The following is a 13,373-nucleotide window of genomic DNA, read 5'->3' as shown; positions in this document are numbered from 1 at the left end:
GTGCTTCATCTCCCCATTCCGAGGGTCTGCAGGTCACAGTTCATCGAGAACGAGTTCCCATTGGGTTAGCCCCGTTGGTTAGCCGTCCCCATATTGAAGCTCCTGCTAGCTCATGCTTAATAGGGCCGATAACTTTTGGGCAGGCGTGGAGGCCGAGGGGGAAGGGGAGGGGTGGAAGACTAAGAAGAAGGTACGGCGTACGAGGGGGGGTGGGAAGGGGACTCCCGACGAGTTGGGAAGGGGCCGCGGGGCGGGCAGGCCACGGGGAAGGAGGGAAGGACGACGGGGGTGGCAGCCAAACAGTCATGAGAAAGAGAGAGAGACAGACAGATGGGAGACCAGGAGAGGTACAAGGCACCAAGGGTACATGGAAGGAACTGCTCCCCGTCCAGGTTAGCGCGCGATGTGGGAGGTACCTCCCGTCTCACACAATGGTCCTTGGGCTGGAAGGTACTTTTATTCCTTCTTTCCATTCCATTTCTTGGTTAGGTAGGTTCTTCACTCGCCTGACGATAGCTACCTCAAGGTGCCATTCAGCATTGCGGTCGTACTTGCTCTTCAGGTACGAGGATGAGGATGCAGAGCTCGAGGTGCATGTCACCTTAATTTGTGGTCTGTTTGTTTGGGCATTCAATTTCTTGCCAATGTGGGAGCGAACATTTGGGGAAACAAGGACGCCGTGGTTGAAAAGGCCCTTCCCCAATTGCCATTGACTTTTAGGACTTCCGTCGGCTAGAGGGGAGCACCTGCCACGGCAGCCGACGAGTGACAATGAGATATGCTAGACGGGCGGGAAGGAACGAGCGACTCCCTAGCAAAAAGAATGCAAATGTAAGGTACTCAATGCTCCTGTAGCACGTAGAAAAGGTACATGAACCGAAAAGAATTGGAACTCGAGCAGAAGCATCATCATCCACTTGGTAAGAATTCAATGACTCCAGGTGGACCAAAACCATCAGATCATCAGTTCCAGGCGGATCTGGACTGAACACGGCCTCACTAGCCAGGTTCGCAGCAGGAGAGGAAAGAGTAGTTTAGCGGCCGATGCCCACTACCTTGGTGGACAGATTGACTCGTCAGTGGCGCGCGATGACCGGCAGTCCACTACAAGCACTAAAACATTTGGAAAACTGAGAGCCAGAGGGGATGACAAGTCAAAGGGGCAAGACATTTCCCTTCCCCCAGGTAGGCTATTAGCACACACGATTATTGGAATTGGACGTGAAAATTAGCCACTGGGGAACAATAACTGGGGGAGACCACACTGGCCCGGGGACTCCAGTCTTCAGCTGTCTGGCCCCCTGGGGACCCCCTTTCGTGCCCAACATGGAGAGCGCAGCCACCGGGTCACGGGGGTTCTTTCCCAAGCACCGAGGCCCCCCCCCCAAAATGCCCCAAGCAGAAAAGAGACCAAGAGGAAGAAAAAAAAAGCTGGGGAAATGGATTTCGCCGTTGTCTCGCCGTCGCGTGGCGTTTTGCGGGGCGGGGCCCTGGAGACTTGGTCATCCTTTTTTTACTGATGAATCGACGCTAGGCTCGATCCAGACCCTTGACCGCTCCCGGCTCTGCTGTTTGTTCTGGCAGTTCAGGTCTTTTGCGCTGCGCCGGAGAAGAGCGTGGGCACGGGACACGACACGATTTTTCTCTGTTCGTGTTCCATCCGTTTACTGCTATTTTCACCCGATGTTCGGCTCGTGTTGGAACAGGTCGATGAAAATTCGAAGAAAAAAGCACTGGGGCTCTGCTGATCTGGGTCCGGTCTCGACCCTTCGGCTCGGGCTCTCGGGTCTGACAAAGAATCTGCCAACTGGAGATCAAGCAAACGGACCAGACGAACGGGTGGTCTCTGCCGCTGTGTGTTGGTGGATGGTTCTGAACTTCTGGTAGGCTGCAGCAAGAGATTCCAAGTCGCGACTCGGCGCGTCTGTCTTTGGTTGCAATCTCACGAGTGTGCAAGATGTCTAATTGAAGACCTACCTACCTACCTACCTTACACCCTGCACACCGGAAACGATGCGCTGGAATCCCCAAAGTCTAAACGAGGAAAGTGTCACGTAGTCGGACCGGTCGTTTCGAGGTCATTTGACGATCCTGACAAGAGTAGTTCGATATGCTTTCATCGCTTGCATCGCAACAAGCGCCGAATAGACGAACCGCCCGCACGCAACCCCGTCTTGGAGAGGTCTTGGAATCTAGAAATGCGTGACACTTTGCCTCCCCCATGGGTGGGCCATGGCCGGCGCAGGACTACGGCGGGGGAGGGGGCCAGCTGTGCGCCAAGTCAGAACGTGCCGAGCTTGGCCCCGAGCTCATGCAGCGATAATCTGCATACCAAGGCGCGTCTCTCTGCAGACTCCAGAGTTTCCAGAGTTGAGGACGCCCAAGAATGTCATCGACACGGCACTACTCATCCACGCCGCAGGGAGGGGAACGCGGAAGGGAAGGAAAGCGGCGACGACGAACATGGGCCAGGCATGCAGTACGTATTAGTCCTAGACTCCTAGGTAGTAGACAACGGCAGACTTGATGAAATGCGCCCGTTTCTGGCCAAGCGCCCGGTGGCCGTGGTCCAGTGATGACATGCCTTCTCCTTTTCTTGCCTAGTGGTCCTGGCCCAGTCATCGTCGCCGTTTGACATGGTTTTGGTATGAGTGTTTGACTGTATGTGGACTAATTTGGAGGTGCAGTTACCTGCTTATGTTTGATGACCTCCTGAATCTCACGATCGCTTCATGCAATTTCAGAATTTTCACCAACAAATGGCCTACAGAACAAGAGTGTCAGAGTTTTCTCCCCCTAAAACTCCCGATTATCTTCATTCGGGTTACTTTCACCCGCGTTTGGTGGGGTCCCCGAGGGGTATTCTTTATCCGACATGAACCTGTCCCGTGGGAATAAGACGCAGTGGGCCTGTCACAGCCATGGCCCAACGATTAAAAGTAAGAAATTCCCATAATTCCATAATTCCATTGAAAAAAGGTGCCCCCGTGGAGAAGTAGACTGGAGACTTTTGGCATAGGGACTTGGGGAAAGCGCCATAGAAGCGCCGAAGAGGCAGGCAACAAGCGTTCAGCGCCGTCCTGAGGGCAGGTCCAATCCTTAGTTCTTGCCAGTTGGTGCCAGATTGTCGCTCCACAGTAATCTCCAGAGCACGTACCGGCAAAGTACCGAAGTATCTTCCCCGGTCACTTTTTTGTGGCGTTCATTGGCTCCGCCGCCTCCCTTCCTTCCCACATCTTCCCCCAGGTGTCAGGACTCAGGCCCTTCCTTTTGAGTCTTGGTCTGGTGAGCCACCGGTTCCTCCCTCCGATTCGCCCAGATGTCAATCCCAAAACATGACACGCCCAAAACCCCCCGGTCCCTGTTGCCCCGTCATCCTTCCGAGAAGGAAGAAAGTCTTCGTAAGGAATTGCCAATGTCTTGCCTTGACTTGCTCGCAGCCTTCCACGTCGGCGCGTCTTTCAGTCAGGCAATTGGATGATGCATCACTAATTCGTTCGCGCAGGCGGCCTGCGTCCGACTCTGGCGCGCCCTTCTCTACTACCTACCTTAGGTAGCTGTGCCTCTGCGGCAAGCCCCCGTGACTGGCGATGCTTTGCGACACGATGCGATGCGCTGAGATTGGGTGGTGAATCTGCGGCTGGACTCAGACATCACGGCAGCATTGCGGTCTCTAACTGTCAGCAATCGAGACACGAGGCGCCCGTGTGGCTTTTCTTCCCCTGGCCAAACATCTCCACTGTCGTCGTTCGACGGATCATCTGGCTCAGCGCCATGTCTCTTCAGCCGCCGACATCCGCCAGGTCATTCGTTCGTGATGGGATGGGCACATGTCGGCCGGTATGCTCGCTGTACGAACAAGTAGGTATGGATTCCGATCCTAAGGGCGACCCTAGTTCAAGCCGCAACGTTTGGAGCCCCAAGGGCTCTCCCGCATGCTCTCCTGCAGCCCTCCAACACGTCTCTCCCTATCCGCGGGTACCACAAGCTACAACGCCTTACGATAATTAGAGCTCTCGACGCTTTTGTGTGAAGCTCGCTTGACTGTTCTTGGTTCAACTAAGCCATCTTCAGGCTTCAACACCTACAATCGAACTCGCTTAGACGGTTATTTGAAGCTATTCGGGCCATTCAACCTCGCCAAAACCTACAACTACAGTAGCTTTGCTAGCTGCTGCATCTCGCTATCCGGACTGCATGAGATGGATGCAACCCCATTCAATCCATCCCATCTTCATCCCGCACTTTCACGCCCTCCCCCAACTTCTCCCCATTCCCATCCAACTTATTTTTTTCTTCCCCCAAGTTTCCCCATCATCTCTCCTCCAATCCCCCGGCCCCGGCCCTGAATGGGACAATGCTCGGTGGTACTCGATGCGCTAACTACCTATAGATCTCTCTATTCGGAGTCTACTATGGTAGACACTTCGTCTTGGTGTCCAGTTTGGCCGAGTTCCTGTCCGTTGTGGATCGCCTCACATGCACTTTCAGACGCCGTCTGTCTCTCTTTCTCTCCGCCTGGAGATATCGGGGTCTCCAAGCAACCCCATATCTCCAGCTTCACGAAGCCGGTACCCAATCACGACGTTGCTTCCGCCAGATCGCGCGCTTGCTCGTCTGATTCCGCGGGTGCTTTCGGGGCTTCGCGCTCATCGTTCAATGAGCCGTACACAACAGCCGTCCTTACGAAGTCACCGCCTATAATCGAAAGAGTCACGTCGTACCACCACCCCACCCGAGTCAGCGCGCGTTGCTGTTAAGAGGGCCCAAAGTCCGAATGACCAACAAGTTTTCCATCCCCGGCGCTCCAGACTTGGGCTCCCTCCCCCCCCCCCCCCCCCCCCCCCCCCCCCCCCCCCCCCCCCCCCCCCCCCCCCCCCCCCCCCCCCCCCCCCCCCCCCCCCCCCCCCCCCCCCCCCCCCCCCCGCCCCCCCCCCCCCCCCCGGCCCCCCCCCCCCCCCCCCCCCCCGGCGCCTGTTCGCCAGTGGGTGCCTTCCGAGCCATCCCTGGTCGGCCTCCGTACCCAGGTGCTTACTCTTACCTGTCACGGCCGTGATATCGGCCCGTCTTTGATGACGGCCCCATTCAACCATGCCCGAAATCACGACAGCGGCCTGTCAACACTGGCGCGTCGCCTTGCCCTGCCTGCTTCAGTGCTTCATCGCCTCGGCTTCCGGCCGAGTTTGGGCTTGGTCTCGATTCTTTTCCCCAGCCCACCGCCCTCGTGCTTCTTCTCCAGGGCTCCTCTTTGTTCTTCCCCGTGGGAAACTGGTAAAACGACCGCGTTTTCGCCGGCCGCCTGATCTCTGACGCACCGTTCGTCTCGAACTTGAACTACAGATACGAAGAAGCGTACAAACCGCCAGACCGGTACCAATAGACCGACTGATTGTCACCGCACCGCAAACTCTGTCACTCCACGGGGTCTCCGGACGCGGGCACGGTGTCGGTCTCCGCTCGGAAGGATTTTTCTCTCCAGCAAAACCACGAACGTCCAGATTCTCTCTCCACTGCGGAGAACCTATCATTAAACACCCCTGCTACCCCTGGTGGGCACTTCCAAGGAAAAATTACCCCCAAGATCTCTGCTGAAGACTTGCCAACACAGCCCGAACCGTGAACCGTGAACCGTGAACCTCACACGATGTTCGTCACGTGGTGTCTCGATCCAGGCCTGAGGTTCATCCGCTGTTTTGCTCGCACGGGGCCGTCATGAACACAAGCAAAGCACAGGCTGCGGTACGCTGCACGTCCATCCCAGCAACCAGGCCATCCCCAGCCCATCCCGAGTTCTCGGGACACGTGAGTCGCAGGGCCCTTGAGTGGCAACGCCGACCCGCGTCTTTGGTGTTGACTGATGATGCTGGCGCCGTGCACGCACGATCGTTGCCTCTTCCCCCATTCCAAATGCCCGTCCTCTTGGTTGCCAAAGCTAACGATCGATAGGCAGTGTAAATGGATCCAAACCACCGGATTCTAGCGTAGTAGTCAGGTGCAGCTGTGCCCAGGTCCGAGCTCGACCCCTGTCCGGCACCACCGCCATCGAACCTCGGAACTTGTCGTGGTCGTCACTGACCTGTCGCCAACCCGCCGACTAATGGGAGCTTTTGACTAACACCTTTGGTATGGACTGATCTCGACCGGCGGCCGGCTCCGTTGGCCTTCCGCAGTGCCGCACCGCTACGTAGCCCTCCATCCAAGTGCCGCTATGGTATCTAACCTTTGCCTCCCGCCAATCCCACCCATCCTCCAACTTCACCGTCTCTCTACTCGCGGGGTTGAGGTTCTCTTTGTCGTGATGACTGGTTCGATCATTGAGACAATGCAGATCTGGGGTAGCTGCCATAAAAGCGTCGCAGCGCGCCAAGTCGAGGTGCTCAATTGCAGAAGAACTGAGCTATTAAGCATCAAGCCAATCGAATTCCCTCGTGGCTTGTCACCTGCCAGCTAGAAGCACACAGGTCGAAGGATCAGCCACCCGATTCTTTTGCTACCATGCAATGGCCGTGCCTTCGCCTTAGAGCCACAGAAAGACTTTGGGCACTCAATGGCTGCATAGTTCCTCGATCAGGATTCCTCAGGCTTCACAGGCGACAGGCCGGCATGGTGGGCAAACCGAGTGGTTGGACCGGTGTTGTGCGGTGCTTCACTCCTTTCTACACAGCCTCGCCAGCACAAGCATTATCTACAAAGAATTAGGTCACGCGCGAGTGTGCACCGACTTCCAAGTCCCAGGCGAGGGTTTGACACTACAGAAGCTCCCTTTGTGTGGCCGTCGGGCTAGCAACACGCTTCTGTCATGGTCGATTCTCGATTGCGGGGTTGGTGTTTGTTAGTGTCCGGTGCAGATTCTTTCCCGCCACTCTCAGGAGCTAGAATAACCAATTTTCTGTAAATCAGTTCCCAATCAATACTTAGAGTAGTCCGGTCTTACTCAATCTACTTGTCGCAGAAATGTGAAGATCAGAGGAGTTGCCAATTGAACTAACCGATCTGCGTGCATCCTCTGCGATCCCGTGACACCTTCCAAGAGAGCCTGCCGTAAGTGCTCTCAGTGACAATGCAGCTCAATGACGATGCCAACAGCGAGCTTGACTTTCCTGAATCGGCTCACCTGCAGCTTTTATTTGTCGGGTGGCGCTTTTTGGTCTAACTGCTTTACCTTGTCGTGTTTGCCTAACACTTCTGGTTCGGGTCCGTTCCCCGGCTCCCGTTTTCCTGCCGGTAGTCGTCGGTTAAAAGTGGCGAAAAATGCAAGGGCTTGGAGGGATCTTGGCATCTGCCTTTTTGAGCCTGATGGTGATGACAATGGGGATGCGGTGATGTGTTTCTGGCGATGTAGCTGGCCCTTTTGGTTTTGATAGGTAAGGTAGGTTGATGCGATTGGGGATGTGGTGAAGTTATGCGATGGGCAAAGCTTACAAGGTAATCCCTTTCCACATGGGTTGTTGCTGCTGCGTGACAATTTGAATTTGATTGATTTTCATGAATCAAGGTAGGTGTGAATAAATATTAAATTTTTGTTGGCGTGACGTCCTGACTACTTCATGTCAGTGGCTTTGCTTGGTATGTGTTTAGACGGCAGCAGCTGGCGAATCTAAGCAAATAATTTAGAAACTCCGACCATGCTTACCTTCTGCTGTCGTGCAACGATTTTCTTCATGGTCTTATTGCTTGGCGTCAGTACTTAGTGTCTATATCTTGAAGTTATTCTAACGGCAATAGACACGGAGAGGCACAACTAGTTTCACTGCAGTTCGAATGGAAGGCATCATGGTGATTTCGATTCCGTCGAAGACACCTCCAGATATGCGACTAATAGAACGAATACTTGATGTTATTAAGAATAACAGAGTTTTTGCAACGCCAAACATTGGCCATGTTCCAGCTCTAACAACACCTGAGCTGTCTCTCCGTGACGGTTATTCCAGCTAATCGACTAATTGGTAGATACTGTGACTATTGAGCCTGGTCGTTATTGATCCAGCTATCGGGTCCTTTCTTGTCTATTTTGACTCAGGACTAGTCTCATTTCTTCAAGTCACGTCGTTTTGACATGCCTTGAGCATTGGCAACTCATTTTCATACCCTAATCCTGCATATACCAATGCATTGGGGTCCGAAGATACTTACCAAAAGTCCGGTATGGCACTTAACTGCTCTACAAATGAGACCTAGGTTAGAAAGCTAGTTGTTTGACCGGTCATCCAGTTGAGCGTCTCTATAAAGGATCGGGCTCTCATATGCGAGCATGGAAACCAGCAATATGAGGTGACTGTTTTCAAACTGATCATTGCTGTTCATCACAGCCAGGCACCTAATTACATGTCCCGACTTGTAGCTTGATGGAGAGCAACTTCATCATACAAGTCTCTCTGGACCACAGTCGCAGAAAGCAGGACGGCAACCATGTATTTTACAGAACGATGGTATGGACATGAGCCCTGGGGCTTTGGCGCAGTGCCAAGCCCCTGAAGTAGATGCGCCTTGCCTTTGATGTCGGACAACCCGCATGAGGCGGACCCCAGTTCATAATTCGCTGCCTCAACTCAGGCTGTGTCCAATCTGGTGATTTTCAGCCGCCGAGTGTGGCTGCCTCATGCAGGCTGAGCGACAGGGCAGATTCTACCCCTCTTCTAAGTCCAACGATGCGTTGTCTGTCCTCTTTCTTGGCCTCACCACGTCCGTCCTTCTCTACTTCTCCTCCTTTCTTCGAGGTCCTCACTACTCTATCCGACTGTCCCGAAACTTGGCCAAATTCCACAGAATTCCAATCATCCAGATCTGGCTATTTCTCTGGCACAGGGAAACCCGGCTGGATCAACGCCAACGTGTCAGGTCTCGAGGCTCTTGGCCTGGCATGTAACATCTTCCAAGTCATCAGCAATTGGCTTGATGGGACAAGACTCATGTCTTGAGGCTCTTTTGGTTTTCCACGAAAGTATATTCACAAGCGATTGTATCCAGATGTATAATGCAGCATCGAGTAACTCTGCAGTGCTCTTACTTGGCGATTGGACTCTTTGCGTTCTATAAATCTTGCAGAGGGGCACCCAAGTTCCGCCTGCTGAGCTGCCAATCTCTCACCAAGTTCTTTTGGGGATATGAACCATCAGCTGACTACATGTACTTTATGAAACTACAGGTAACGCTGATCTGAACTATACAGATTTCTCATCCCTTTTTTGGACCTTTAAGTAGGGATAGGATTATACCAACCCCCCGATGAACATGATAAGCTATTCATCCGTCTTACCAAGAATTGCAAGCTTTTGCTGGCTGTATAGAGTGACTCACTGCTTTGCCAACTGTTTGATGACGATGAGAAGATTTCCACAGGTCCATTTCCTGATCACATCGAGTATCGGAAAAGCTCTTATAGTGACTTACTTAGATGGCGGTGAGAGTGCGACTTAGCCATGGGTCCTGGGATATCGAAAGCCGCGTTTGCAGGGTAACCGAAACTCAATTATAGGACTGTGGTATGCCGAAGCCGCCGAGCACCAGAAATATTCACCCGAGATTAAATCGAAACTCTATTGGGCTTCAGAGAAACCATTCGGCCAATGCCGCTTCCCGTATTTCTCATTACGGACGCCTGCCATCCTGAAGGCCCCATTTGCAAGATTCTTAGTGTTGTTGAAGAGTTGTGCCTTACAATTCGCGACAGGTGAAGAATATAAGTAGAGGAGGCAGAGCGTAACTCGATCCTCCGATAGAGCTGTGAAGCTTTGACTGTCGAGAGCGAGAGCCTCGATTGAACCAGCTGCGTAAATTCAGGGGTCGTTTTTCTTCGGCTTTTCTTTTTACTTCTGTTCTTCGTTATCTCTCGACAGCAAATACAACTCATCATGCATTCCCAAATCGTCTCGTGCATGTCACTTTTCTTACTAGCCGCCATTGCAAGTGCGCAGTTCGAGGATCCAGAGCACCCATACATGCCTCCAGCTACAACCGACCGTCGTTCGCCATGCCCAGCCCTCAACATCCTCGCCAACCACGGCTACATCAACCGCGACGGCGCCTTCATCTCAAGTGAAAGTGCCACGATAGCTCAGATGCAAGCCTTTAACTTCTCCCGCGCTGTGTCGGCGGGCCCCGTCCCTGCGGCGCTGAAGTACTCCACCACGGGTGTGAACGGCACTTTCCACCTCGACGACCTGGCGCAAAAGCCACTGGATCACGACGGAAGCTTGAGTCGCGGAGACCTAGCGCTGGGCGATAACCTGCGATTCAATAGAACGATTTGGGATTCTTTCGTGGCTAGACTACCTGACGAGCTCGTTACTTGGAAGCAAGCTGCTGAGGCTGGTGCTGCGAGACTCGAGGATGCGAGGAAGGAGAATCCCGAGTTTGTGCTTGATGCCGCTGGTGTCGCGGCTACAGTTGAGCAGATGAGTGGTCTTCTGGCCGCGCTTGGAGGAAGTGTCGAGGATGGAAAAGCGAGAAGGGATTGGATCAATGCTAGTTTCGTGGAGGAAAGGTTGCCGTGGTCGCTTGGCTGGAGGACGAGTGAGACGGTGCTTGAGGGGGCGGACTTTGGCCCAATGGCGAAGGCCTTAAGGGAGTATGCGCCAGGTGGGGTTTGACCGCAGACACCTGAGCAGGAAGAAACTAGATATACATGTCAGTGAATTGTAGTACATCTCAGAGGGTAGTTTTCCAGGGTCGATGAATCTCAGTAGCACCCACTTCCACAACGTGGGCATGTGGCATAACTTCAACCCAGATTCATCTAGCACCTTCAATTAAGCGCCCGCCTTATATGAAGAAGCAAATATGTGGAATTGAGTGCTACTAATGAGGTGCTACGTGAACATCTAGTCGTGACCAATGACGTTCTTAGGAACATAGGGCTCCTCCAGGTATTTGGCCTCCTCATCAGTCAGAGTCTTGCCCCGCAGCTCGCATGCCTCATCGATTCTCTTGACAGAGTTGAAGCCGGTGATGGGAACTCCGCCCTTGTAACGGATCCAAGCGAGCGCGACATGGCTCATGCTCCACCCCTTCTTCTCCGCAATCTCCTCAACCCGGCGAATGATGTTCTCATCAGCTTCGCTGAGATCGGGGTTCATCGGACCCTTGCCTTGGGATCGGATGCTGGTGTTTTCGGCCTTGACAGACCGCGCCAGCTTTCCGCCGTAGAGCGGCGACCAGGGAAGAAGACCCACGCCTGTCTCCTTGCAGAACCGGTTCATTTCGCGCTCTTCCTCGCGGTAGACGAGGTTGTAGAAGTTCTGCATGCTGACGAACTTGGTCCAGCCGTTCTTCTCGGCGACAAACTGCATGCGCGCGAACTGGGTGGCCCACATGGAGCTGGCGCCGATGTAGTGGATCTTGCCGGCTTGAACGAGGTCGTGGAGAGCTTTCATGGTCTCCTCGATGGGCGTGGTCGGGTCGAAGCGGTGGATCTGGAACAGATCGATGTACGTCGTTCCCAGACGAGAGAGGGCATCGTCGACAGCCTTGAAGATGGCCTTGCGAGAGAGACCGCCTTGGTTGACGTAGTCCTTGCTCTTGGGCACTTCTTGAGGAAACATGGTAGTGTGGAGGTTCGTCTCCTCGCCGACATAGATGAAGCACTTAGTCATGAGAACGATCTTCTCGCGGGGGATGCTGAACTTCTTGATGGCCTTGCCGATAACTTCCTCGCTGATGCCATTGGAGTACATGTTCGCGGTGTCCCAGGTGTTGAGGCCGCGGTCGTAGGCGGCCTTGAGGATCTCAAGCGATGCTTCCTCGTCCAGCACCCACGGCGCCCATTCGCTAGACCCGAGGGACATGCCGCCCAGCACTGGAACGGACACCCGAAGACCGGAAGTTCCCAGGTTTACATATTCAACCTTGGTGGTGTCAAGGCTCTTCTGAAGAGAGGCGGGAACAGGAAGTGCAAACATTGTGAATGGTGATTGCTTTGAAGGAAGTTGAGGGTTATGGTGCTTTTGATTCTGGTGTTGATGTCAAGATTGGAGATGTTGCGGTGAGCGTGAATTGATGAGATACTTATTCACGATGTTCGGCTGAAATTGCATGGTTATATAGCAAACATCCTGAATCCTCCATGACATTGAATGACCATCTTACCTTGACCGTCGGCGTGGATTCATCAGCACTGGCCTAGGGTACTGAGGAGATAGTTGTAAAATCCGCATCATGAAGCCTTACACCTTGAGTATCACCAGGCTTCAGTTGATTATCGTGGCTTCGAGGTGGTAAAACACTGTTAAGACCGTCTATGTCCATTGCTCATGGCCAGATGTAGAGTGTATGTTTGTCAGACGATGGTGGCTAGTTGGCTTCGTAGCCGGTGTATCAACGGAAAATCTGCCACATTTCCACCGTAAAGTTGCCAAACAGTGCAACGGGCAATTGACGGACTCTTTTCTTGTCCGTTCCTTGTGCAGTGTCGCAGCATTTGGGACTTTGGTTCTGAAGACGCAGCGGACCTTGGCGTCTTTAGGGCCCAGGTCCGCAAAATCCGGGGTTTAGTGCTTAAACCCGGGGCAAATTGGCCGAGCCGGCAACGAACAAAGCTTGCTTGCACAGCGGCCGACAGGCGGTTGTTTGGGGGTGCGGGCACTACCTCTGGCGCTCTGGTAACAGGAACCTTTTGCGACAAAACACCATTCGGGAGCCTTTACACGCGATTACGTTCAGTCATGATGGCTTCAAGCGCTCGTGTACCGGACAGTTCTATTAGCTCAACTTAATGGCATACATGCGCCGGTGAAGCTGGGTTAGAAAGGCTTCACGTTTCTGTTCTAGATCTCAGGGATCCAGCTAGCGCCGCTCATCTTCACACATACGTTGTCAACTTCCATCATCGTGAAGTTGTAGTTGTGTGAATATTCGAGCTCTTCTACCACATACAATTCAGCAGGTGGCATGAGTATGATCATTGAAAATGAAGATTTCTGCAGGTCCATCCCTTTGGTCATGAGATTACACGAGTGGCCTGGGGGCGGCCAGATTGCCAAAGTCGCTTACGGCATTCCCAGGACTTGGTTGTCGTTGGTTTTGAGTGAGAAATTGAGTCAGCCACTTGGATGTGGTCCAGCCAAGTTACGATGCATGCGACTTGCAACAAGGTTCCCTGACTATAATGATCGTTCGCACGAAATCCGCCCAGTTTTGTGGCACACAAATCAGTAACTATTCCCAATCCCATTGAGGTCTCTACGTAGGTATAAATGTGGGTAGTTCTGAAGGCCCTCGCTGGCAATTCGCCTGATCAAGTAGCGCTTTAACTCCGCCAACGATACCTATGCCCAGTGCCCTGCCCATCAAATCCCCCCTCTCGACCACCCAAAATGCACATGAGCTCCCCAATAGACAAATTCGTCAACATACGGAGCTTGAAACTCTTCCAATGT

At 53.3% G+C, this 13,373-nt stretch overlaps 3 protein-coding genes across 3 annotated transcripts; 1 reads left to right on the top strand and 2 right to left on the bottom strand.

Annotated features, from left to right (window-relative positions):
- Nucleotides 1-4,579: 4,579 nt before the first annotated feature.
- Nucleotides 4,580-5,093, bottom strand: CABS01_14607 (uncharacterized protein; the record flags this gene model as incomplete). The annotated part of the gene is made up of 2 exons (XM_060547945.1): nucleotides 4,580-4,698; nucleotides 5,042-5,093. 2 exons carry the CDS (start codon nucleotides 5,091-5,093, stop codon nucleotides 4,580-4,582), a joined length of 171 nt encoding a protein of 56 aa, XP_060393062.1.
- A 4,758-nt stretch (nucleotides 5,094-9,851) lies between these two features.
- On the top strand, nucleotides 9,852-10,589 carry CABS01_14606 (uncharacterized protein; the record flags this gene model as incomplete). The annotated part of the gene is made up of 1 exon (XM_060547944.1): nucleotides 9,852-10,589. The coding sequence occupies one exon, from the start codon at nucleotides 9,852-9,854 to the stop codon at nucleotides 10,587-10,589; it is 738 nt and encodes a 245-aa protein (XP_060393061.1).
- Nucleotides 10,590-10,820: 231 nt separating this feature from the next.
- On the bottom strand, nucleotides 10,821-11,897 carry CABS01_14605 (aldo-keto reductase; the record flags this gene model as incomplete). Its single annotated transcript, XM_060547943.1, has 1 exon — nucleotides 10,821-11,897. One exon carries the CDS (start codon nucleotides 11,895-11,897, stop codon nucleotides 10,821-10,823), a length of 1,077 nt encoding a protein of 358 aa, XP_060393060.1.
- Between the last annotated feature and the right edge of the window lie 1,476 nt (nucleotides 11,898-13,373).

Source organism: Colletotrichum abscissum, assembly GCF_030869225.1.
Source record: "Colletotrichum abscissum strain IMI 504890 chromosome Unknown Scaffold_56.1, whole genome shotgun sequence".
NCBI lineage: Eukaryota > Fungi > Ascomycota > Sordariomycetes > Glomerellales > Glomerellaceae > Colletotrichum > Colletotrichum abscissum.
The sequence above is the reverse complement of the archived record's forward strand: the minus strand, read 5'-3'. Positions and strand labels throughout refer to the sequence as shown.